Source organism: Hyperoodon ampullatus (assembly GCF_949752795.1).
Source record: "Hyperoodon ampullatus genome assembly, chromosome: 1".
Classification (NCBI taxonomy): Eukaryota; Metazoa; Chordata; class Mammalia; order Artiodactyla; family Ziphiidae; genus Hyperoodon; species Hyperoodon ampullatus.
In genome coordinates, this window is record NC_136914.1 from 122558221 (window position 1) to 122585106 (window position 26886).

Consider the following 26886-nt stretch of genomic DNA (forward strand, 5'->3'; position numbering starts at 1 on the left):
GGCCATCCAAGCCTCACTGCTCCAGGGCCATCCATCCCTCAGCCCTCTGCCATCAGGCTTTCTGTCCGCAGGGCTGGTGCAATGCCTAAGTTCAGACTTTCCGTCTGTGTGCTCTGAATCCAGCATTTATCTGCCCTGACAGCCCCGGTGCCTGCAGCCTGAACAGGGTAGGATGGCACAGGGGCTCGGGGGCTCCTAGGCCAGCGTGGCACACATTATGGCTCAATCAGAGGACAGAAAGGTGCCCCAGCTGTCCCTGTAGAGCGCAGTGGGCTGGCAAATGGGGGCGAGGGGCTGGAGGGCCAGGCACCAGTAACGCACGGAGAGGAAACAGACACAGACCGATTGTCTGAGGAGCCCGGCTCTCCCCAGACACAGCCTGCCGCGCACACAAGCACCGCCAGCCAGGGAAACACAGACGTCCAGGCTGCACTGTTGACAGAACACAAAGGCCTCGACTGGCCAGCTGATGTAACATTACCTGCATTTTGGGGGGAATGTTCATTATTATTTAGTTTATCAATTTGGTCCGAAGAGCCAAAGCTATATTAGATGTTTTAAAATCTGCTAAAAACATCATCCTTGATTTTTCTTTTTTCCTAAAAGGGGTTTGGTAAAATGCTCTTAGAGTGAATCTGGCCTGGCACCGGGGCAGCAGGAGGCCGCTCCCACGCAGGGCGTCTCACTGTCCCGCACGGGCTCCGCCGTACGCGGCTGCCACGGGAGGAGAACTGTCACATCTCAGCTCCAGCAGATCCTCGGGGGGGACACACTCTGGACACTAACGGTTTCTTGACAGCTGAGGCTCCGAATTCTTTACAGCCCCAGCGTGCTCACCATCTTCTAAGACTCTTCTGACTCTTGTTTCCCAACCTAAGTGCGTCCTCCCAGCATAACGGCCCGGTCAGAGGCCTCTGGGGAGCTGCCTGGTCACAGCCCTGCCCTCTTCCAGCCGCCCTGTGCGGCTGCACTATTATCAACCTGTTTCTCAGACAGGGACGCCAAGGGGCAGAGGGAAAACAGCTCCCGTGGCGACACAGCCTGAAAGAGGCACCAGAGCCCAGGCCTCCCTGGCCGGTCCCAGCGTTCTGCTTTCTGAGGTTCATTCCAAGGCCACGGTTCTACTGTCTTCTTTTTTGGATGTCAGTTGACCCTCAGTCTGTGTGTCTGTCTGGAACAGTCCATCTCCTAATCAGCTCAAAATGTTGGAGATGGGAAAAGAAGCCCCTCATTTTACAGAAAGAAACAGGGGTGCTAGGATGCTGGAAAAAGAGTTCACTCATCTCAGGTGTGAAAAATCAGTAGTGAATAAATTACACACGGAAGGCAAAGGCTCTGACATCTCTTTTATATCTCTCTACAGCAGGCTATGCTGAATTCTTGGCTCTCAGCCGAGGTCTGAGAGGCAAGGCTGCCGGCCAGCTGAGATTCAGAGCATGAAGCATTTACTGGGCTGTGTGGGAGCCCTGGGGCCACAGGTCACCCCCACATACACACAGTCCTGGGGTCACAGGGGACCCTGGTGCCACAGGTCACCCCCATACACACACAGTCCCTGGGACACAGGGGAACCTGGGGCTACAGGTCACCCCCATGTACACACAGTCCAGAGACACAGGGAAGCCTGGGGCTACAGTTCACCCCCATGTACACACAGTCCCGGGGACACAGGTCACCCCCATGTACACACAGTCCCGGGGACACAGGTCACCCCCATGTACACACAGTCCTGGGGTCACAGGGGACCCTGGTGCCACAGGTCACCCCCATACACACACAGTCCCTGGGACACAGGGGAGCCTGGGGCTACAGGTCACCCCCATGTACACACAGTCCCCGGGACACAGGTCACCTCCACATACACACATTCCCTGGGACACAGGTCACCCCTCATATACACACAGTCCTTGGGACACAGGGGAGCCTGGGGCTACAGGTCACCCCCATGTACACAGAGTCCCCAGGACACAGGTCACCCCCATGTACACAGTCCCCGGGACACAGGTCACCCCCATATACACACAGTCGCTGGGACACAGGTCACCCCTCATATACACACAGTCCCTGGGACACAGGGGAACCTGGGGCTACAGGTCACCCCCATGTACACACAGTCCAGGGACACAGGGAAGCCTGGGGCTACAGTTCACCCCCATGTACACACAGTCCCGGGGACACAGGTCACCCCCATGTACACACAGCCCCCGGGGACACAGGTCACCCCCATGTACACACAGTCCTGGGGTCACAGGGGACCCTGGTGCCACAGGTCACCCCCATACACACACAGTCCCTGGGACACAGGGGAGCCTGGGGCTACAGGTCACCCCCATGTACACACAGTCCCCGGGACACAGGTCACCCCCACATACACACATTCCCTGGGACACAGGTCACCCCTCATATACATACAGTCCTTGGGACACAGGGGAGCCTGGGGCTACAGGTCACCCCCATGTACACAGAGTCCCCAGGACACAGGTCACCCCCATGTACACAGTCCCCGGGACACAGGTCACCCCCATATACACACAGTCCCCGGGACACAGGTCACCCCTCATATACACAGAGTCCAGGGACACAGGGGAGCCTGGGGCTACAGGTCACCCCATGTACACACAGTCCCGGGGACACAGGTCACCCCCATGTACAAACAGTCCCGGGGACACAGGTCACCCCCATGTACACACAGTCCCGGGCACACAGGTCACCCCCATGTACACACAGTCCTGGGGACCCAGGGACAACAGTAGGAGCCTGCTTCTCAGGCGGGGCTAGCGTGACTCCCGTACACCCATCAGCTTCGTGAAGCTCCTCACGAGAACAGGGTTTCCCCAGGTGGGGTTCAGGAGCCCCTGGGGTCCTCAGGCCCTTTCAGGGGGTGTGTGACGTCAAAACTGCTTTCAGATTTATGCTAAGGCCCTACAGGCCCCTTTCAATCTCATTTTTCCAAAGTGCAGGAAGGAGTGTTCCGGAAGCTGCAGGACAGGCAGCGCCCGTGTGGCTATATCACCTGGTATTCTCACCGTTTCTCAGCCTTACCTTCTAACACAGCAAACACTGATCGGTACGGCCTGATCGGTACGTGAACAAAGCCCTTTGGGGCCTTCACTATGAATTTTTAAGAAGGTAAAGAGAGTATCAGACAACTCACTGTGGGACCCTGCGGCAGGAGGGTTTGAGGGGTCACACTTGAGCCGCGAGGGCCCCCAGGAAACCGGCAGGTCATTCAGGTAAAGGTTCCCCAGAAAGTTCCAACACGGCGGGACGTGGGTGGCCCGCGGGCAGGAGAGGCTGACGGCCAGGCCGCGGGGCCCAGGAGTCACGGGTGAGCGGGGCGGATGGGTTTCCAGCAGGCGATGGACGCTGCGGTGAGGGGGAGGGTGGGCAGGGCAGACCCCCATCGGCCTGGCATCTCCACACTGGCTCCCACGGGGCTGGCTCTGTACGCCAAGCCGGTGCCAGGGACGGGAACCACACCTACTGTCTAGGGGAGGCAAGGCCGTTTCTGTCCCCCGGTGAGCCCCGCCAGCTGAACACAGGGGCGCTCTTGGCCGCGGCCCAGCTCAGCCGCGTGCAGGCGCCGTCATTGTCCCTGGAACCCGCACGGACAGGCTGGGCACCACGCAGCACCTACCGCCTTTTAAGTCCGCAGATGCGCCCACGTACTGAAAGTTGTCCATGTTGATGACGTCGATGATGGGGGACACGACGCGGGTCCTGTCCTGCAACGCAGCGAAGGCAACAGCAGGTGTCAGAGGCAGCCGGGACCCGCACAGGCAGAGGCCTGAGTGTCACCGCTCACGGGGAGACCGCCGCGCCGGTCCCCAGCCACCCCACACCCTGGGGTGCCCGGCTGGGCACCTGCAGCCCTGAGCTGCACTGGGTGTCAGGGGCGCAGAGGACGCTGCCCCCCAGGAGGCGCCCGAGTGCACAGGGCCGCCCTGCGGGTGTTCACTGGCTGAGGGCAAGCCTCTCCCGGGACCGTTCCTGAGTTTTTTTTTTTTCCCCCCCTAACAGCCAGGAGCAAATGTCAACGTTTATTAATTCCAAAGAAGGAGTTCTCAGAGGGAGCCAGCGTGAGGCTATAGTGTATTATTTAGTGTTTTCCCAAATGTCAAACCTCAACCATGGAGTAACTTTCATTCTAACAGGATCTAAGCTCGGCTGTACTTAAACATCAGTATCTGCGAGCTGCAGGAAACCTCAGGAAAGGACTCACGGCTGAGACGCCCACACAGATGTGACCACGGGCCTGGGAGCCCAGTGTGGCGTAGAGGCTCCAACCTCATCACAGCAGACGGTGACCAAACTGACTAGAGAACCTGGAGCCCGAGTCTGTCTTACCCGTGATTCCACCAAACACAAAACATTCCCTTAGGCTGAAGCCTTTCTTTATGCCACACTGTCACTGCTCTGGTTAGAGTTTGTGAACACAAGACCTTTGAACTGTCCTGCCCTCTGACGCTTTCCTGAGCCATGGCAAGAACCTGAATCAGCCAGAGAAAGACTTCGAAAAACAAATTAGTAACAGGGCGAGCAGAGCTAAGAACATAACACATCAGAGGACCACGCTCAGAGAACAGAGGGAAGTTCCACCACCACCACCAGGTGCAGGTTTACAGTGTGGAGCCCCAAGCGCAGAGGGTGACGTCCTCCATGCCTGGCTCAGCCCGGGGATGGCGCCACAGGCCGTAAACTGCCCCACATCCAAGTCCACTCCCTTTATTTTGATTTCTTTGGATAGGGCTAGAATGAGGGAGAATGACCATTCTCAATTCTTCCCATTTTTTCTTTAGGAGGTGGGGGGCTGTTTAAATAACCCTGACAGTCTGACCACGAAGCACGCAGCCTCCACGTGCCCGGATATCTTGTGCAGCTTTCATTTTGCCTCTGCGTCCCTGGGACACACAGCCTGGTGGAGTGAGCAGCCGGGGACGGGGCCCCCAGGATGGGCATGCGTGCGTGTGTGAGGGGACTCAGGGAGGGACTCAGCGAAACCCGCTTTGCAGCCTGGGCTCTGCCCCCTGTATGAGTTTTGGTTAAGTGATTAAAGTTCCCTGAACCCCAGTTCCCTCAACTGTCAAATGGGGGTGAAACCCTGGATTAAGGTAACGTGTAAAGCATCCAGCACATAGCTAGCGCTCAGTAAACGGCAGTGAACATGAGGGTCACAGCACTAGTAGTTTGTCTTATTCATGTCTCAGGACTCACTGTCCAACCGCGATCCCTGCTATGGTGCAAAAAGAATGACTTTACTATTTCTGTAGTACTTTCATTACATCTACTTTACTGTCTCAGGGAAGTGCTTTCTTAGTAGGGAGGAAAGAAATTCGATAAAACAAGCAGAAGGCAAGAGAGATATCACAAGAGGCCAAAGGTAATATGAGTGATGATGTTTCTAGAAGGCGAAGGTGCAGTCTCGGGTCAACTGACAGCCTCATGCCTCCCTGTGTGGTTGGGACTGCCCCTCCCCACGAGCCGCAGCCTGGGTCTCAGGGCAGCACGGCCGGGCTGGGGACCCTGTGGCCTCTGTCCTCAGCTCTCTGCCCCCTCTGAGCTCAGAGAGTCAGTGCAAAGCTTCAGGCAGGGAAGGAAGACCCCCCTAGGGGAAGGGTTGTCTTAGCCTCTGCTGACCCTGGCCTCCTCCCTGACAAATGAATTTCCCCTATTGATAGATTCCTGCGGTGGATAAAATCCTCGTAGGACAATGTCGCGGAGGCCCCTCCCCTGGGCCGCATCCTCACCTCGGCCACCCTCTCCAGGAGGGGCTCCAGCCAGTGCTCGTTGCACTCGCAGTGGCTGTCCAGGAACGTCAGGACCTTGGCCTGGGCCGCGTCGGCCCCCCGCACCCGCGAGCGCATCAGGCCTGTGGAGTGAGTTCAAAAACACGTCAGTGGGGAATGCCCAGGGAACGCGAGAAAAAGAAACAAGAACTGTACCCCCAGCACCTGCACCGACACCTCCTCACACAGCCCTCTTGCTGGGCACAGAGTTTATCGCCAACATGCGTGGAGGAATCAATACCGCTTTGCAGTTACCCAGGTAAGAGTTCTGCCAGGACCTTTTTTTTTTTTTTTTGCATTACGTGGGCCTCTCACTGTTGTGGCCTCTCCTGTTGCGGAGCACAGACTCCGGACGCGCAGGCTCAGCGGCCATGGCTCACGGGCCCAGCCGCTCCGCGGCATGTGAGATCTTCCCGGACCAGGGCACGAACCCGCGTCCCCTGCATCGGCAGGCAGACTCTCAACCACTGCGCCACCAGGGAAGCCCTGGGACCTTTTTTTTTAAAGTAAATTGGATGACTGAGAAAATAACTTGGAACTACTGCCTTAGGAGGAAGGCTTTTCCATAACTGAAGTCTCCTTTATCAAGCAACTGAAATGTGGAACTTCTAAAACTACTGTCCTCTGACACAGCAACAGAGTTTTCTAATTAACTGGGCTAAGGCACGTGTCACCCAGACACTTCAAGTGCTAATGGGGCCAAATTTAATAGTGATAATTTAATGATAACAGTGTTGTGAATATCTGTGTTTTCTAAGCCTCGTCACGAGCCAAATTTACATAAATGATGATAAAGTCCAGTTGTTTGGCTTTTACACAAAATTAGTTACACTGTTGGTCAAATTACACAATTTATATAGCTGTGATCTGTTAGTAATATCATTTTTTATTATCACACATAGTAATATTCATCCCTAGATGGTGTGGTCATAAGTGGCTTCCGCTATGTACGATGGGCTTTTATCTATCCATGGAGATGTGAGATTATTCACAACCGGTAAGGACAGGGCTGTGAGTTCTTTATGCAGCACAGTGGTCAGAAAGGGTTTTCCATGATTCTTAAAGAGCTGCATGCTAGAGTAGGAAAAAGGGCAACGATTTCTAGTTCTGGTATTATGGAGCAGCTTGTAATAGGAAAACCCTCCCTCAGAGAACAAGTATAAACTGAGCAAAGTAAAAAATGCAACTATAGGAAAGGGCTAGAGTAGCCAAGGGCAGGCAGAAACTAGAGGGCATTCAACCCTTAAAAGAAGAAAATCACACAGAGCGAAATCCCTGTAAACATGGTATTTGCCCCCGATGTTACTCTCCAATCCACTGCAGTGCAGCCTTTTTTGGCTCGAGGTGTCAGAGGGTAGAGTTTGGGGCTGGAGAGTGGCTGGAAACAGAAGGAGGAGATCCTGGGAAGGAGCTAAGTCCCAAAGCTGGTGATAACTGCCCTTAAATCCTTGGCTGACGCCTGAACCTGCAGGCACAGGGGAGACCCCAAGGAGTCCATGAAGAGAAACAATTAGAAGACAGAAAGAACTAAGATTTCAGCTGGAATCGGGGACACAATTTTTGGCAATTGAGTTGTGCCTAGAAGGACTTGGCAAACATCTCATTTCTACAGAAACTCCAGAGGGAACACATTTAGGAATACAGGCTATGTCTCAGGAATAAGGGATTCATCCAAGATACACTTATGCTAGCAAAGTACAAAGACAAGCCTACACAGGTTCAAGGTCATGAGCTAGTAATTTAATTGCCCAGTATAACAAAGATCAACACCCTAGAGAAAGATAACAGAATCTAGTGTCTCTACAACATACCATTCACAATATCCAATATAAAATTTTAAAAATTAGTAGACAAGAGAAGAGAAAAATGTGATCCATATCCAAGAGAAAAAAAGTCAATAGAAACTCACTCTGAGATGACTCAGATGTTGAAATTAACAGATGAGGATTTTAAAGCAGCTATTATGATAACTATACCCAAGAACTCCAAGGAAATGATCATTGGAATGAGCAAACATGGGGAATCTCAGCAGAGAAATGAAAACCACAAGAATTAAATGGATATTCCAAAACTGAAAACTGCAATTTTCTGAAATGAAAGAATTCACTGACTGCCCGTAACAGCAGATTAGAGATGTCAGAAGGACCAGTGAACTTGAAGATGGATCAATAGAGATTGATCTATCTGGTGAACAGAGAAAAAATACTGAAAGAGAAAAAAAGCCTGAGTAACCTATGGACAATATCAAGTGGTATATCATATGTGCACATAGAGTCCAAGAATGAGGCATAAAAAAATATATGAAGAAATAAAAGGCCAAAAATTTCCCAAATTTGGTGAAAACTTCAACTTACATATTCGAAGGGATCAGCAAACCTGGAGCAGGATAAATAAAAAGCAAATCAAATCTAGGCAAGTAACAGTCAAACTGCTAAAAACCAAAGATAAAGAGACAATCTGGAAATCAGCGAGAGGAAACAACCCATAACATACAAGGAATCAACAATAAGCTGACAGCTACATTCTAAACAGAAAAACAGAGGCCAGAAGACATTGGAATGACATTTTCAGAGTGCTGAAAGAAAAACTAACGGTCAACTCAGAATTCTATTCAGAGAAAATACTCTTCAGCAATAAAGGAGAAAGAAAGACTTTTCAGATAAACAGAAATTGAGAGATTTTATTGCCTACAAGAAAAAATAAAGTTCTAAACGTTCTCCAGGCTGAAGGGAAATGACACTATATGGAAACCTGAATCTGTGGGAAAAAATGAAGTTACTAGAAATGAAAAATACGAGGATAAATTTTAGAGTTCATTTACACATTCTAATTTCTTTATAACTGATTATTTAAAGCAAACATTTTAACACTGCACTGTGTGGTTTAAAACATCATTAACAACATATGAAGGAAACCACATGGCAACAGCAGTACACAGGACAGGGAACAGAAATGGAATTAAACTGTTGCAAGGTTCTTACATTTAAGGTAAAGTTGTATGGACTCTAAATAGACTGTTATAAGTTAAAGATGCATGTCGTAATCCTCAGAGAAACCACTAAAAGAAATGTATAGCTAAAAAGCTATGAGAAAAATTAAAATAGAACAGTAAAAAAAAAAAAAAAAACCACAAAACATCACTTCAAACTACATTACAAAGCTATAGTAATCAAAACAGTATGGCCTTGGCATAAAAACAGGCACATAGATCAATGGGATAAATGGAGAGCCCAGAAATAAACACACACACATATGGCCATTAATTTACAACAAAGGAACCAAGAATACACAATGGGGAAAGGACAGTCTATTCAATAAATGGTGTTGGGAAACTGGACACATGCAAAAAAATGAAACTGGACCCCATCTTACAACACACACAAAAGTCAACTCAAAATGGATTAGAGACTTGAATGTTAAGACCTGAAACCATAAAACTCCTAGAAGAAAATATAGGTAAGCTCCTTGACATCAGTGGTGGCAATAATTTTTTTAATTTGACACCAAAGCAAAGGCAGCAAAAGCAAAAGCAAACAAACAGGATTACATCAAACTAAAAAGCTTCTGCAGAGCAAAAAAAAGTATTTACAAAATGAAAAGGCAACCTATGGAATGGGAGAAAGTATTTGCAAATCATATAACTGATAAGGGATTAATATCCAAAATATATAAAGAACTCATACAACTCAACAGCAAAGACAAAAACAAAAGCAAAATAATCAGATTAAAAATGGGCAGAGGAATTTAGAGACTTTTCTTTCCAAAGAAGACATATAAATGGACAACAGGTCCATGAAAAGGTGTTCAACATCACTAATCATCAGGGGCTTCAAACCAAAACTACAATAAGATATCACCTCACACTTGTCAGAATGGCTGTCATCAAAAAGACAAGAGATATCAAGTGCTGGTGAGGATGTGGAGAAAGGGGAACCCTTGTGCACTGTTGGTGGGAATGTAAATTGGTGCAGCCACTGTGGAGAACAGTATGGAGGGTCTTCAAAAATTAAAAGTAAAACTACCATATGATCCAGCAATTCCAAGGAAATAAAACCACTATCTTGAAGAGATGTCTGCACACCCATGTTCACTGCAGCATTATTTACAATAGCCAAAACATGGAAGTGTATTCAAAAGCTGCTAAGAGAGTAGATCTTAAAAAGTTCTCATCACAAGAAAAAATATTTGTCACTGTGTGAGGTGATGGGTGTTAACTAAACTTAGCGTGGTGGGGCTTCCCTGGTGGCACAGTGGTTGAGAGTCCGCCTGCCGATGCAGGGGACACGGGTTCGTGCCCTGGTCCGAGAAGATCCCACGTGCCACGGAGCAGCTGGGCCCGTGAGCCATGGCCGCTGAGCCTGCACATCCGGAGCCTATGCTCCGCAACTGGAGAGGCCACAACAGTAAGAGGCCTGCGTACCACAAAAGAAAAAAAAAAACTTAGTGTGGTGATCACTTCACAATATATACATACATCAAATCATTATGTTGTACATCTCACACAGTGTTATATGTCAATTATATCTCAATAAACTGGAAAAAAATAAATTAATCAGGCAGGACAGTGGGAATGGAGGAATAAAAAGCACACAGGACAAATAGAGAACTTGGCCTATGAACACGGTTTTGGCTCCACTACCATTATTAAATAGCTGGATGACCTTGAAAAAGACACTTAACCTCTTTCAGCTTTAATATTTCCATCTGCACAACAAGGACTAGGTTTTCAACCTTCAAAGTACATCAGTATTATTGAAATGCAGATGTCCAGGCCCCACCCCTAGAAAAACAAAAATTTTTATTCAATTGTGGGTCGGGTCAAGGCATGGTCTTTTATTTTTTTTTAATTATTTTTATTTACTTATTTTTTTGCGGTACGTGGGCCTCTCACTGTTGTGGCCTCTCCCGTTGCGGAGCACAGGCTCCGGACGCGCAGGCTCGGCGGCCATGGCTCACGGGCCCAGCCGCTTCACGGCATGTGGGATCTTCCCGGACCAGGGCATGAACCCATGTCCCCTGCATTGGCAGGCGGACTCTCAACCACTGCGCCACCAGGGAAGCCCCATGGTCTTCTTTTAAATTCCCCAAGTGATTGTAATGAATAGCCAGATTAAGAATTGCTGGCACAATTAAATCCCCAGCACTAAATGAACCCAAGGCCATGATTTTATGCATCGGATTTTCTCTGTCACCTAGTAGCATTGCTATGAGCATTTGTGTATACGTTTAACTGTTTGGGATACACACACACAAGCACACATACATTTGTGTGTGTGCATTTTCTCACTCGACTGTCACATTCCTCACTTGTTCCATATAGTTCTACCATAATCTGGCTTCCCACAGCTGCCTCTCTTCATTCCTTCCCAAAACAATGCCTCCCTCAATGTGGGTTCTTACCCACAAGAACAGCCTCACGTAAAGCAAATGCACAATTTATATTTAGAAGGACTGCTTTTGATTTCTAAGCAGGTTAAAGGCCCTCTCTGAAAGCTAGCACATGGTTTGTCAGTTACAAAATGCCCACATGACAGCTAATTTCTTTCTTTTATTCCCTCCTCGCGCCTCATCTTCTTTTTTTCCCCTGTGCCAGTAGACACTGGGTTTGAATTCAACAAGTTATCATGTAGTTTCTTTAGGGGCAAATACAATGCAAGATTCTGGTTTAATCTCAGCTTGGGGGGCAGATGTGAGTCCAGCAAACAGCTTGCTTAGGGGCAATGCTGACCCCATTGTTTATGCATCTTGAACATCTGGATTGATGACCTTAGTTGGTTAAAATACGGTGTTGATGACCTCGCCCTAACGGGCTCACCCACTTTATTGGCTGATGAGATTCTTGCTAAGAAAAACTATATTTCCCGACTCCAGCTGGATTGCACAGGGGACCAGAAGAAAGACAATGTTCGCTGACCAAAAGGCATAGCCACCACTCCAGGATCAACAGTCATCCTCAAACAGCAAAAGCGGCACATGTTTTAAAGCTCTGCCATTTTCCTACAGAGAGATTTCTCAGGACCGTGGAGGCGCTGAGAATCCAGCCACCAGCTCTGTACCAGCATGGATGCGCTGGATGTTAATTACATTATGAGTCTGGTTTCCTTTCCAGACCCTTGAAAGTAATGCTTTCCTCTCTGGAGCTTCTCTTTTTTTTTTTTTTTTTTTTTTTGCGGTACGCGGGCCTCTCACCGTTGTGGCCTCTCCCGTTGCGGAGCACAGGCTCCGGACGCGCAGGCTCAGCGGCCATGGCTCACGGGCCCAGCCGCTCCGCGGCATATGGGATCCTCCCAGACCGGGACACGAACCCGTATCCCCTGCATCGGCAGGCGGGCTCTCAACCACTGCGCCACCAGGGAGGCCCTGGAGCTTCTCTTATAACTACCAATAAAGTGGACTCGATGAGCCCAGTTCCAGCAAAGACAAGACTGACAGCAGGTTTCGAGGCTGGCATTTGCCAAATCCAGTAAGCACGTAATGCTGGTGCTCTTTCCCTTGTTTTGGATGGTTCACCTTGGGCAGGCTGTCAAACTGGAACCCCAGTTATTTTATCAGATGCCTGCAGCATGGAGTCATTAAAGTTCTCATTGCTAAATCTCTGTTTTTCTTCTAAATTCTAGTACTCAAGGGACTGATAAGACTTGTAGGTTGTGAAAGAAAGAGAGAAGCCAGTTTTCTAAATACATAAATAAGAGCGTAAGCTGAACTCTTGCCCTGGTGCACAAACAATTTCAATTAGTTAAGCTTTCGATATCCTTCCTAGGTTTGCTGGGAGAGGCTCCCAAGAGGCTCTGTTGGAGGAAGGCAGACAAAACACGAGACAGTTCATTGTTCTTGGAGCTGAAACGCTTCTTCACATTATTACTGGGCTCAGGAAAAGTCAGAATTCAACTGTCTTGGTACTGAACTGAGAAAAGTCTTACCTTCTCGCCGATCATTTCTGAGAACCCGCACTTTCTCAATTTTCCCCAAGAGTGCCCCGTCTTCCGCTAGGAAAAGAAAAGAAGCAAAGCTTTTGAACCTCAAGTTAACTAGCGGAGGGCCCGGTGGGCAGGGACGGTGATTCTCCATCACCTTCGGGCTGGTGAGCCCCTCGGGGCATCAGGGAGGCACCCTCTTTCTGCAGCCCCTACTTCCGGCCTTTTCTTGAAACTTGTGCTTAGCACCCACAGCCCAGGAAGGCTGGCACCCAAGAGAAGGGCCAGACGGAGGGGGATGCTGGGGCGGGGGGAAATCGGTCTCTACTTACGGTCATTGCTGTAGTCGTCCACCAAAATGATTTCTTTTATCAGGCGGGGTGGGCTTTTCTTAAGCACGCTGAGAAAAGGCAGAAAGATAAAGCTGCAGGCATTTCAGGCTGTGACTGGGGTGTGCAATTCTCATCCCTTGGCCCCTGCGGGGCTGCACAGTCAGGTGACCTGTCTGCACCCCCAAAGATAGCCCCAGCCCGGCTGCGCTGGGGACCCGGCCCTTGTTCAGCATCCCTGCTGGGGGACATCCCCTGCCCGCATGAGCGGCAGCGGGTGGGCAACGGATGGCAGCTGCTGGCCTCACCTGACCACTGTCCTCAGCAAGGCCGACCTGGCTTCATTGTGAAACGTGATCACCACGCTGGTGGCCGGCAGATCTACCCGCCACTGCTTCCGCTGACACCTGAAGGAGGAGAAAGAGCGACCTGAACGATGAGCCCAGACCAGCCCCGGCCAGGCGCGCCCCCGACAGTGCGGGCAGGTGGCCCTGCAGGACGGGCACTCGGGGTGGACCTGTCGTCTGCAGGGGGCCCTGGCCTATTTCGAGATACAGTGACAACGGGACATAAGGACACAGAAAAACACAACCAGAGCAACATTTTAAAAGATGAGAGATTTCAGTGAAAAGTAACATATTGAGAACATCTTTCTAACATGTTGAAAAAAAAAGTGTGTTTCAAAACAGTGAAATCCCATTTAGTCTCACATGCAGATACACCTCTATAGATGTGCTTTTCACAGTTCACAGTGGTTATTTCTGAGGGGTGGAACCAACTGTGCACCGCTGCTCTTTTCTCATTTCCTACTTTGCCTGCAGCAAGCACGTGGACCGTTGGGATTCTTCCCAAAGTTGTATGTGGAACCTGGCACTAACCCACTGACGGCTCCCCCGATCCTGGAATGCAGGACACATGCCCCTCACCTCGCCAGACTGCCTCCACACGACGTAGGTGACAGCGGTGCAGGCTGCCGCGAGCGAAGGAAGGATGGGTGGGCGTCTGAGCCCGTCGGCTCCCCCTTCCATTTGTGGCAGTACTGAAAGAACCCAGGACCGCTCTGAATAAAGTCGATTCAGGCCTGCGAACTGTGGGCAGATTACAACAGGCACTTGTCACGTCTGGTCCCTGCAGACAGACACAAGGCTACCACGGCCCTGGATGGCTGCTTGAAAACACAGGACGCTATAGCCCTAGGTTGAAGATGCTGAGGCATCACCCACTAGGCGACAGAAAGGACTCGTAAAGGGAGACTGGGCTCTGCAGAACCCATCATTAAGGGACCCTTCAATCCCCTGAAGCCTCCATGAACTTGAAGAACATCCCAGTGTAGAGGTGATGCTCCCATGAGACAACAAGACCCCCGGGCGGGCTTACAGCTCGCGAGGACGTCTGTGAACAGTCAAATCGTGGCGTGAGTGCACTCAGGGAGTTACCAGGCTGGTGGTACTACTGAAGCCGGGAGGGGGAAGGGGTGGGACGGACAGCTAAAGTATCTTTGGCCTCTGGAAGCAGTTCTCAACCAGTAATTTTGTACCCAAGGTGGAGAGGGTGACGGTCTTGCCTGCAGTAGGGTAGGGAACACCAGCCGGCGCCCAGGACGTGGTCCCTCCAGGCTGCGCTCACCATCTGGGGGTCCCTGCACTGGTGTCACTTCAGTGGTTTCCACTGGAGAAGCTGGAAAACCTTCCATGGGGCCAATACATCTTCAAGAACTTGTTTTACTCCTTAGCTCTTAATGGAATTGACCACAGCTATAAGTGACCTGCTCCCAGAATTAAAGGTATCCATCTTAAATGCGAAATCAGTAGGAAAAGGAGAAAGAGTTAAAAAAAAATCTTTGGTGCTCAGCTGCGCCTCAGAGGAAAAGTCAACAGATGCTGATTTTCCCTCGTGACTGGTAAAACTACTTCAGAGAGCAAATTTTGAAAATGAGCAAGAAAAGCAGCAAAATTAAAAAGCAATTAGGTCAGATCACAAAATGGGCTTCTTTTGTTTATGTTAGTTATGTGGATAGCTGGATTTTAATTAACCATGAGAAAACAACATAATATACCAGTCGCTGTTGTTTGGGAAAAGAATGAATTCTGGAATTACTGTTGTTGATCATTATAGCTCCTGATGGCTAAGTATTTAATGACAAGTAGATTGATAAGGCTGGGGTTTTGTTGTTGTTGTTGTTGTTTAATTTCAAGAATTCGCCAATTGTCAGATTAAGGAAGTAATAAGTAAGACTCTGCAAGGTTCAACTGCAAACAAATTACCAATGAATGTCATTCCCAAGAACCCAATCTGTAATGCTAATGAAATAAGAACCCCAGAATAGGACGCCCTCTGCAATCAGGCCCCAACCCACCCAGTGGCGAGGGCTGAGCTGAGCAGACAGCGCTGAATGACTTGCTGAGCTCGCGCTGGAGCAGCCACGTGAGAATCAAAAGGAGAGAAGGAAGCATTTTTCAGGCTCAAATCATAGTAAACTCAGCCGATCCAATCAGGTCCTATTCTCTCATTTTCTGTTTCTCTGCAGGAAGCCTCGTCTCCCAAGAGCACTTGGAATTCTCAAGGGGCTCTGGAAACAGTTTTCAGAACACACAGGGCTGCTGCATTCACATCGTTTTATTAAAATTCCATAACATAGGGCATCAGGCACCTAGTTTTGCTAGGAACTGGCGATCAGGAAATTTCAGAGGTATATCCCATTTCTAAGGTAAAGAGGGATGACAAGTAAAGACTGAGGAGTATCTTATACCCCGTGAGTCTGAGTGTTATAGCTTAGTATATGAATTCAGATCCTAAGTCCATACACTGTGCCAAGATAAAAGGGGGTGGTGGTATTTGAAGAATTTCTTTAAAAAGAAACAGAATAAATCTTGCATGTAAAGAGCGCTGTCCCTGCCAAGCAGAATTCTCTGCTCCGGAGCTGGGGGAAGAACACCCGCCTGATATAGAAACCTGCCAGGAGAGCTGGCTGCCAGGGGCACCTTCATCCTTGAGCTTCTTTGGGAACTGATAGAAGCTGGGGTTTATTTGGAGTCAGCATCAAGGAGAGTCTGCAGTCAGTTCTGTTCTCCCTCCCGGACGATGCAGCTGAAGCAGCGTGATGCTGAAGATGGGCTTTGGGTCAAGTTCACTTGGGTTTCCAAGGGTCATTCTGGTAACTCCCTGTCCAGTAAAATGGGGACTTGAAAAAACTGGACACAGTGATTTTTAAAAGTCTCTAATTTAGCTTTAAATTTCTCTGAGACTAGATGGCCATCAAATCTGAACTCTGCATCAGCTGAGGTCAAGTGCAGGGGGCTCCTGAGCCCTTGGGGTGCAGAACGAACCCGGGGAGGCTTGTCTCTGACGCAGATGCTACACTTGCAGTTGGTCAAGACACTGATGACACAATCAAACACACGTCCTCAGACTGGGAAGCTAGAGGCTCTGTTTAATACGGTGGAAGGCTGCTCCGTGGTGTGGAGAGGGGCACAGAAACACACCCTCTACGCCACGCCCCCAGGGTGCCTCCTCAGCCCCACCCCAGCTCCTCTGGCCTGTGGTAGCCTTGGTAACTGAGTGATCTGAGGCACTTCATCCCTGTAAATCATTTCTTTTTAATATATTATTATTCTTTTTTTTTTAATTAAAAAAAATTTTTTTGACTGCACTGTGTGGCATGTGGGATCTTAGTTCCCCGACCAGGGATCGAACCTGTGCCCCCTGCAGAGGAAGTGCAGAGTCTTAACCACTGGACCACCGGGGAAGCCTGGCCCTTACAATCTTGCCTGGTTGTTGGGACAATCAAATAGCAAAGAAGGACTCTGAATACTGGAAAGGTCCCTGTCGTCCTAATGAGGGTTACCATATGCACGTAGCAGCTGTGTGCCAACAGTGCCTGTGGGGATTACCTAGGCATCTTTCCCACCCCTCTGAAGCCAGCAGGGTCCCCAGAGAGGGATGTGTAGACCCCACGACCCTAAGCATTCAATACCCAGCCTGTGTTCTGATCATGCTCTGGAGGCCCCCGTAGGAGGAAACCTCTGACAAATGGGGACCCTAAGTGTCAGTCTCTACGGCAGCGACTTCTTACTGTGTATCCACAGCAGGTCTTCCCATCATGTCTCAGCTTCCCAGGAGACACCTCAAGGGGAGACACCAGGATCAGTCACGGTATTTCAAGGTTCCGGTTGCTGTCATATGAATTTCTCTTTACAAATTATTAAACAGGCATTCTGGATTCATTCAGCCTATGATTTTAGTCTGAGTGTGCCCCTGAGAGAAAATTTAGCTTTGATTTGTTGACAACAAAGCAAAGCAAAGCAAAGCATGGGGAAAAAAAATAAACAAGCAAAAAAAAAATGTATTTCCCTGGGTTCACAAAGCTAAGGATCAAGTCTTGGATCGTGATCAACTCAGTGTGGTAACGAATGTCCTGTGGCCTGTTGGGGAGAGAGGCAGCTGGCCTGTTTTTCCCCGGTCGTCACCCCCATCATGGTGGTTATGTGTGCAAGATATTTCAAACATAAAACCTAGAAGATGGGGCTTCCCTGGTGGCGCAGTGGTTGAGAGTCTGCCTGCTGATGCAGGGGACACGGGTTCGTGCCCCGGTCCGGGAAGATCCAACATGCCGCAGAGCGGCTGGGCCCATGAGCCATGGCCACTGAGCCTGCGCGTCCGGAGCCTGTGCTCCGCAGCGGAAGAGGCCACAACAGTGAGAGGCCCGCGTACCACAAAAAAAAAAACCCAAAAAACAAAAAACCTAGATGTCATACAAGTGTCCATGCACCCTCCACTCAGCTTTTTCAAATCTTAATATTTTGCATCCTTGGCATTTGATGCAGATTTTTCTTTTAGCATGTTTCAAAGTTTTATTTTACTGTTATTGAGAGTGCCACAAAGAACTGTTTTTTTGTTTTTGTTTTTGTTTTGGCTGCTCTGGGTCTTCGTTGCGGCACGTGGGGCTCTTCATTGCAGTCTTCTCTCTAGTTGAGGCGTGCATGCGGGCTCAGTAGTCGTGGCACGTGGGCTCAGTTGCCCTGTGGCATGTGGGATCTTAGTTCCCTGACTAGGGATCGAACCGGCGCCCCCTGCATTGGAAGGCAGGTTCTTAACCACTGGACCACCAGGGAAGTCCCTGATTCAGATTTTAAAATGAAACAAAACCTGACATGTAATAGTTGTAGTCCTGGTATGTCCTTCCCACCTCAAATCCCATCTTCACCAGCAGTAACCACTACCCTAAATTTGATACATCAGTATTCCTATGTATGTTTTCAACGAACTACATGTGTACATCTGCACAAATAACATAGAGTGGTGTTCTGCATATATTCAAAACGTGTATGGGTGACACTGCAGTGTGGTTTGCTTTCTCCGCCTTTGGGAACGTACCTGTTTTGACACGCACGGCTCTATTTCATTCACACCCACTGCTGCACAGCTGTCCCTTGTAGGAACACACCACATCCAATCCCTTTCTGCTGATGGCCAATTTCTCTCCGTTAGGAGTAATGCAGCCATGGACACTGTCTTTTTACATATGTGAGAAAGTTTCTCTGCATCATTTGCCCACAGGTAGGACTACTAGATTTACTTGATTCAGCAAGCTGATCTCCAAAGGCTGTTCCCAGCTTCATCTCATCCACAAGGGTACACACGGCTCCATATTCCCACCATCTCTTGATAGCATCAGATTTTTACATTTTGCCCACCAGGTTGGTATGAAATAGCCTCTTATTATTCGAATTTTCATTTCCCTGATTACTAGCGAGGGCACACATCTTTTCATATGTTTATGAGCTGATTAGATAGTTTCTGCTGTTAATTGCCTGCTCATACCCTTGTCCACTTTCTGTTAGGTTTTTAATCATTATTATTATTTTAATAAATTTATTTAATTTTTTGGCTGTGTCGGGCCTTCATTTCTGTGCGAGGGCTTTCTCTAGTTGAGGCGAGCGGGGGCCACTCTTCATCGTGGTGAGCGGGACTCTCACTATCGCGGCCTCTCTTGTTGTGGAGCACAGGCTCCAGACGCGCAGGCTCAGTAGCTGTGGCTCACGGGCCCAGTTGCTCCGCGGCATGTGGGATCTTCCCAGACCAGGGCTCGAACCCGTGTCCCCTGCACTAGCAGGCAGACTCTCAACCACTGCGCCACCAGGGAAGCCCCATCATTATTATTTGATGATAGGAATTTATATATTCTGGATAGTATCCTTTGTCAGCCATATGCACTGCAAAAATCTTCAAGTCTGTGGCAGATCCTGTAATTCTGTTTAAGATGTCTTCTGTCAAACATATTTTTAAATTTTGATTTCTCAAACTGTGGCCCTGGGGTAATGTTCAGAAAAAGGGTTTCTAACCTAAGGTCTCTAATATAATTTAGTAGATTTTCTTCCAAATATTTTAACTTTTACAAATGCTTTTAACATTGAGGTTACCCATCTACCTGCCTAGACATATTTTTATGAATGATATGACTAAGTAATCTCATTTTTTCCCGTATGGTTAGTCTGTTGTCCCAGTGTCATTGAATGGTTTACTACGTTATTGCCGACTTGTGCTGTCACTGCTGTCACACCACATTTTATGTGTGTACACTGACCCCTGGTCCACTTTTGCTCTGTGCATCTCTCTGTACTCGTCCCCCACTGCTGCCTGGCTGTGGCTCTGAAGTAGGCCTTCACATCTGACAGGTAAGCTGATCCCCATGTGCTGTTCCTCAAGACTTTACTGGCTATTTGTGGCCATCTGCTTTTCCTTACGAATTTAAGGATCAGGTCTTTAAGCACTGTATGATACTGCACTGAATTTATAGATTAATTTGAAGGGAATTATTATAATAATTTCTTTATAATATTGAGGTTTTTTTAAACGTCCTTCAGTTATGTTTTGTAATTATCTAATTTTCTCCATAAAAGCCTTACACATCTTGTGTTGCATTTGCTCTTAAGAGCCTCACAGTTCTGTTGCTACAGTGCACGGGGTCTCTCCTCTTACATTTGCTCACAGGCCACTGCTGGCCCTGGCTTGTGTCTGTGGACCCTGCACTCAGCAACCACACTGAGCTCTCTTAGTTCTGAGAATTTGTAGGTTCTCTCGGATTTTTTCATTCATCAATTCATCCACATTTTGTCCTTTTCTTTACACTTCTTCTACATCTGCGGTTCTTGTCTTAATAAGGCACTGCTCATGGCGTGCAACACAACATGCAATAAAAAAGGTGGTAGAGAACACCCTTGTCCTGGTCCCATCTTCAAGGTGAATGCAATTAGATTTTCATGAAGTGTAATGTTTGCCATAGATGTTTTATAGACACCTTTAATCAGGTTAAGGAAATTCCCTTACAAGTGCTAAATTTTATGATTTTTTTCCCTTGCATCTATTAGGGGGATCATATAGCTTTTCTCCTTTAATCCGTTGAGAAAGAATAGTATATTAATATATCTCCTGCTGTTCTGTCATTCTTGCATTCCTAAAATAAACTCTACTTGGCTATGGTTTTTTTTAAAAAAATAGAGCTATGTTAGATATGCTAGTATTTGGCTTTGAATTTTTTCAATCTATAAGCGTAACAGTAATCGATCTACAATTTTCTGTTCTTCTACTTTCTTTTTCCAGTTTCACAGCAAGGTACTCCTGCTCTCAAGAAGCAAACAGGGCAGCTTTCCCTCTTTTTCTAGAAATTCTCTAAAATAGTCTGTGTTATATGCAAACCCACTTAAGCCTTGTGAATCCGGGGAAGGCAAACTTTTTATTGCTGAAAAGGTCTTTCATGGCTTGTTTGTATTCATATTTTTCTATTTCTTGAATGACTCTGGTAATTTTCATGTTCCTAGAAAATTAAGCATTCCATATAAGTTTTAAATGTATTATATTTGCATAAAAGTATGCTTACAATTTTCTTACGATCCTTACAAACTCTATCTATAGTTATATTTGCTCTTTTATTCCTGATATTATTTATAATTAATTAATTAATTAATTAATTATTGGCTGCATTGGGTCTTCATTGCTGCGTGTGGGCTTTCTCTAGTTGGGGCGAGCGGGGGCTACTCTTTGTTGTGGTGCGTGGGCTTCTCATTGCAGTGGCTTCTCTTGTTGCTAAGCACAGGCTCTAGGCATGTGGGCTTCAGTAGTTGTGGCACGTGGGCTCAGTAGTTGTGGCTCACGGGCCCTAGAGTGCAGGCTCAGTAGTTGTGGAGCACGGGCTTAGATGCTCTGTGGCCCGTGGGATCTTCTCACACCAGGGATCGAACCTGTGTCCCCTGCATTGGCAGGCCAGATTCTTAACCACTGAGCCGCCAGGGGAGCCTTCCTGATATTTTTTAATTGTAGTTTTTATTTTTATCAGTATTCTTAGAGATTTCTAATTTTTGAAAATCAAGCTTTATATTATCCTCTTATTGTTTCTTATTTTTCTAGTTCATTAATTTTTTCTTTTTCCTTCATTATTTCCTTCCATTTTGAGGTTTACCCTGGTTTTTTGTTTTTCTTTGTAATTTCTTGATTCACAGAGCTGCCCTACGGCTTTAAATCCAACTGAATTCAATCACTAGAGAAACAAAGGCAGTTCTGTACTCAACAGAGAGGAGGGTAGGCTGAACTGGGGAGAGGTGCCAGTAGGTGTAATGAGTAGCTTTAACTCTGGGAAAGAGCGACATGGCACCTGCCTCTGCCCTGCACCAAGGTACACAAGTAGGGCGGTGCCTGGGGAGTTGGACAGCAAACAGAGCTCTGGGCTGCTCTGACCTCGGTCTCTCCAGCAGACCCAGCACCTGAAAAGGTGCCAGTCTCCACGTGTACCCTCAGTCCAGGTGAGACAAACCAAAAGGGCTCGTTTGGGGGTCAAGCTCAGACGGCAGGGCCAGGAGGGTTCAAAAGCCAAAAAAGGGCTTTCCGGGTGGCGCAGTGGTTAGGAATCTGCCTGCCAGTGCAGGGGACATGGGCGCGGGCCCTGGTCTGGGAAGATCCCGCATGCCGCGGAGCAACTAAACCTGTGCACCGTAACTACCGAGCCTGCGCTCTAGAGCCCACGAGCCACAACTACTGAGCCCGCGTGCCACAACTATTGAGCCCGCGTGCCACAACTACTGAGCCTGCATGCCGCAACTACTGAGCCCGTGTGCCACAACTACTGAGCTCGCATGCCGCAACTACTGAGCCCTCACGCCTAGAGCCCGTGCTCCGCAACAAGAGAAGCCACCGCAATGAGAAGCCCGAGCACCGTAACAAAGAGTAGCCCCTGCTCACCGCAACTAGAGAAAGCCCACACACAGCAAAGAAGACCCAACGCAGCCAAAAATAAATAAATTAAATAAATTTAAAAAAAAAAAAGAACCGATCAAAGTAGACTGTCACTTCTCAGGCCCTCTGCCCCCTGCTTGTACATGGAGGTGTGTGTGTAGGGGTGTTACCACACAGGGACCCTGGGATGCAGGCTCTGAACAGCAGGTGACCCAGATGAGGCCCCAAATGCTCCTTCTGCTCCCTTGCCCTCACCCCCAGGGAATGCCGACATGATTTCCTTTTCAAAGGAAGAAAGGGGCAGGTCTGCTGTTTGAGTGATTGTGTCCTGGTAGCTGGACACAGCTGTCCCCACAGGAGGTGGAACTTCCCATACAAGCTGTGCAGCCAGGGGGCACCCCCCGTCTGGAGCCAATCGTGGGCTGGGCACACTCATCAGGGAACGCCCTGCTTTGGCAGCTGCCCTGGCATGGACTCACGGTCACCACAAAGCTCGGACAGTTAGTGAGTGCCAGACTCTCCCAAGAGCATATTATTAACATGCAGACGCCTGGGCTCTGCCCACGTAAGTAGGTCTGGGTGATGCCTGGGGATCTGAGTTTTAGAAGCTCCCTCCCTGTGCTGCACCCCTGAAGTCCTCCCACCTAGAGAGTCGGGCCTAAGGCCTTTGAATAAGGCCCCAGCACTCAGGGCCCTTTGGAAGGAGATCAAGTCATAGCTGGAGGATGGATTCACAGCAACGGGGCCATGCACCTGAAATGGGCCATCCCGCCCAGCTCTTCCGAGTAGGAAGAATCCTCAGAGCCTCAATCTTAGGTACCTCTGCTCCGACACAAGGAAAACAAGGGGTCAGTTTCACACTGCCATCTCCATGGGGCGTTTGCTCTGGAGGGTCTGGGGAGGATGGGCAGGCCGGGGGATAAGATGGGAGTTGGAAATGGAATTAAAATTTAAACAAAGCAGGAAGGGAAAAAAAGAAGGCTAACAGCTGTTGTATAATGTTCATTTAATTAAAATATACTCTTAATAATCCTTCAAACAGTGATAATGACCTAATATTCCACCTAATCAACTAAATTTCTGATCAGTTCTAATAGCTAAAGAGCTTATTCTACAGAGGTCTTTTAAAATGGAAGAGAACCAAATCCTAAGATATTTTAAAACCTCTGCAGGACCCATCTGGAATTAAGCTTCTTAAAAATCTAGTTGGCAGGAGATTTGAGTAAGCCCCAGGAATCACGGCAGGTCTGTCTCACTCTGAAATTCTCGGTCTGAAGTCGCGTTCTGGTGCCCTACGCTGTGTCTGACACAGGAGTGTCTTCTTAAGGACCTACCCTTCCCAAGACACCAGAAACGGGAGCCTGTCTTATTTACTGCTCTGCCTTTGAAGTCCTCCGATCCCCTGGAAAAGCCAAGGGCTCCAGAGGCGAAAAGGATAGCGGACAGTCCCGAGCACGGGCTCATTGCTGCGCAGTCACTGCAGCACCAGCCATGGAAAACACACACCACCCTGAACACACAGGGTCCTCCCCTCGCCCCGAGGGGGCGGACGTCAGGTTTCCACGTGCTGCTTCCAGCCAGCACCTTTTGGTGGAAGAGAGCTGTTTTCTCCTTCAACAAGCATCACCTGCCCTTTTGCCTCCAGTTTTACAGACACTAAATTTTAACTGACAACTTTTTCAAGAGTCAAGGGCTATTGAAAGTTGTGAAAATAACAGCCCCTGGATGAGGCCATCTGAACTTCCTAATCCCTCCAAGTTCACTTCAGGCAGGACCTCTGGCTCACCGCCGGGGGTGGGGTCAGTGCAGACAGAGGCCACCCAGTGCTTGAGCCTCTCACCCCTCCCGATGCCGGGAGCCGCCCTCTCGGGACGATGAGAGCCGCAGGTCCCTGCCCCCAACCCCCAGACTTGGGGCATCTCCCGGAGCCTCAGTCTCCCTTCCGGACCGCGCACTCAGGTTTCCAAGCTACTCTCCGCACTGCTGTGAAAAGACGTGCTCCCTGCTGTCTCAACAGAGCCCCTCTGGGGCTTAGTCAGGGGCTTTCTTCTCTGCCCTGCGTCTTTCTCTTTCAGTCCTCCCTGCAAACCCGAGTCAAATAACTGACTTTGTGCGGCCACTTAGCAGTGGTTCTGACTTTTAAGGACGCTGATGTACTACCAAGGATGATGCTTTCGGGTACTTTTCAAAGACAGTTAACTGCACTATGTTGCTGGGTTTTTTATAATAAATTTATTTTATTTTTATTTATTTTTGGCTGTGTTGGGTCTTTGTTGCTGCGTACAGGCTTTCTCTAGTTGCAGTGATCGGGGGCTACTCTTCATTGTGGTGCGTGGGCTTCTCATGGCGGTGGCTTCTCTTGTTGTGGAGCACAGGCTCTAGGCACGCGGGCTTCAGTAGTTGTGGCACGCGGGCTCACTAGCTGTGGCGCACGGGCTTAGTTGCTCTGCGGCACGTGGGATCTTCCTGGACCAGGGCTTGAACCCATGTTCCCTGCACTGGCAGGGGGATTCTTAACGACTGTATCACCAGGGAAGCCCCTGCTCTATGTTTTTGCTTGTTGTACAAAGATCAACTTTTCACTCAATGACACTGTTATTAGTAATCAAAGGTTGCATTGGACCCATTTCCTCACAAGGACGAAAGGCAAACAGATTGTCCTGTCACTGGATAAGTATTGATACAAGGATGTAAACTGAAAGCAAAAGAGTCACTACTTTAACCCCCCTCTTTGGCCCCAGCCTATCAGGGTTCCATAGAAAGAAACGAACAAACACCCAGCACTTGGCTTGGCATGGCATGATCCCATCCACTCCAACAAAAGCCAGGATGATGTTTGGTTCCTTTAGACTTTGCTCATGTCAAGTGTAACTGCATCCTTTTGGACTCTCAGGAGAAAAAAAATTAACTTCTAGTTAATGACAGAATGATAAGGTTATTTGATATATGCTCCCTGACACTGACAGTTACCGATTTATGTTTGGTGCTTCTGACTCTATAACATCGTGGAATTTATTCTGTACCCACCTGAAGAAGAGTACACCTATCTTGGTAACACAAAAATCATTCCCCTCTTGCTCCTTTCTTACAGATGTTGTTTTGGGTGAATTGCAGAGCCCCAGAGGTGAGTCCTGTTTGGCCAAAGACAAACTCCTTTCCCTAGCCCCTATCATGGTCACAAATAACCATGACTTAGTTCTGGCCAATGAACAGTAACAGAAAGTCTGCAGGGGGCGTCCAGAAAAGATGGATTTTGCTGATAAAAGCAGAGAGTCACTAAAGAAAAGGCCATTTCTGACCCCTTTGCTTCCTGCCTTGAAAGTGACCATGATGCATGGAGCTATGGCAGCCTTCCTGCAAGCAGACGAGGCAAAAAGGATGAGGCAGAGAACCCAAAATGCAGAAGAGGGTGGTAAGGGAATCAGAAAGAGCTCCCAGCCCAGTTGAAGCAGCCTTAGAGGACGACCTCCAGACTTCATGTTAAACAATTTGATAAAATGTCTTTTTTGCTTTAAGTATCCTAACTGATAGAATAAAATAAACGAACAAAATCGGAATGGCTTCAGGCTTCTCAGTGACAGCACTAAACAGAAAACAGTGGAACAACGTATACAGAGTTTCAAAGGAAAAACAGACCCGTCGCAACAATTCTATGCGCTGTGAATTTACCATTCTTGTATGAAGGGAATGGAAAGTAGTTCTCAGGTAAGCAAGCCAGGTAAGTGTTTCAGTTATCTGAGCCATCTGAAAAACCACGTGAAGATCTACTCTCAAAATAAATAACTAAATAAACAAACCCAAGAGCTCAACTTATGACATAAAATGTTAGGATGCATTAAAACTATTTCAGCAGTATAGTCTAGTAGACGTGTGTAAATATGTTTATACAAATGAAAAGTTTCTTAAAAGAAGATACTTATATAAAATATAATTTTGTTAAATAATTACATAAAATATAATTTTAACAATAAACAGTATCTAAGTCCAGATAAATCAACAAAACTAGAAAGTGGGTGGGAGAAAGTATAAACATATTCATTCTTCATCTTAAAATATATGTGGTTTTATTCTTGGTATTTATTCTTAGCATTAAACCAACATTTCTCTAATTTTCAATGTTTTTGTTGAATTTTTGTAAACATGAAAAATTGCAACTAGTTACATTAAATGTAGGAAACAAACTTTCTTAAGCCCTGGAGAAAAAAAAAACTAACAAAACTAAGGACGGGGCTTCCCTGGTGGCGCAGTGGTTGAGAGTCCGCCTGCCGATGCAGGGGACACGGGTTCGTGCCCCGGTCCGGGAGGATCCCACATGCCGCGGAGCGGTTGGGCCTGTGAGCCATGGCTGCTGAGCCTGCGTGTCCGGAGCCTGTGCTCCGCAATGGGAGAGGCCACAACAGTGAGAGGCCCACGTATCGCAAAAAAAAAAAACCAAAAAAACTAAGGACCAACAAAGTAGAACACGTTTTCCATGTAAGAGAAGAATGAAAATGGTAGAAAAAGCAAGGAAGCAGGAAAAAGTAGAATGACATAAAAAATTAGATAAAAGACCAAACACGAAAATGTTTTTGTCCTATTAAACTTCAGACTGTCATGTTGATCTAAAAATAAAAATACAACACTAGGTTGCTT

General features: G+C 48.0%; 1 protein-coding gene across 1 annotated transcript in view; it reads right to left on the bottom strand.

Moving 5' to 3' along the window:
• The window catches only part of GALNT2 (polypeptide N-acetylgalactosaminyltransferase 2), a gene marked incomplete at its 3' end in the record, with an annotated part of 175128 nt that overhangs the window by 23136 nt on the left and 125106 nt on the right, over nt 1-26886 (bottom strand). The window contains exons 4-8 of the mRNA XM_079703673.1: nt 13338-13436; nt 13033-13100; nt 12707-12772; nt 5748-5869; nt 3638-3725 (exon numbers count right to left, since the gene is read on the bottom strand). Coding sequence (XP_079559799.1) covers nt 3638-3725; nt 5748-5869; nt 12707-12772; nt 13033-13100; nt 13338-13436 — 443 coding nt within the window. The remainder of the gene's footprint in view (nt 1-3637; nt 3726-5747; nt 5870-12706; nt 12773-13032; nt 13101-13337; nt 13437-26886) is intronic.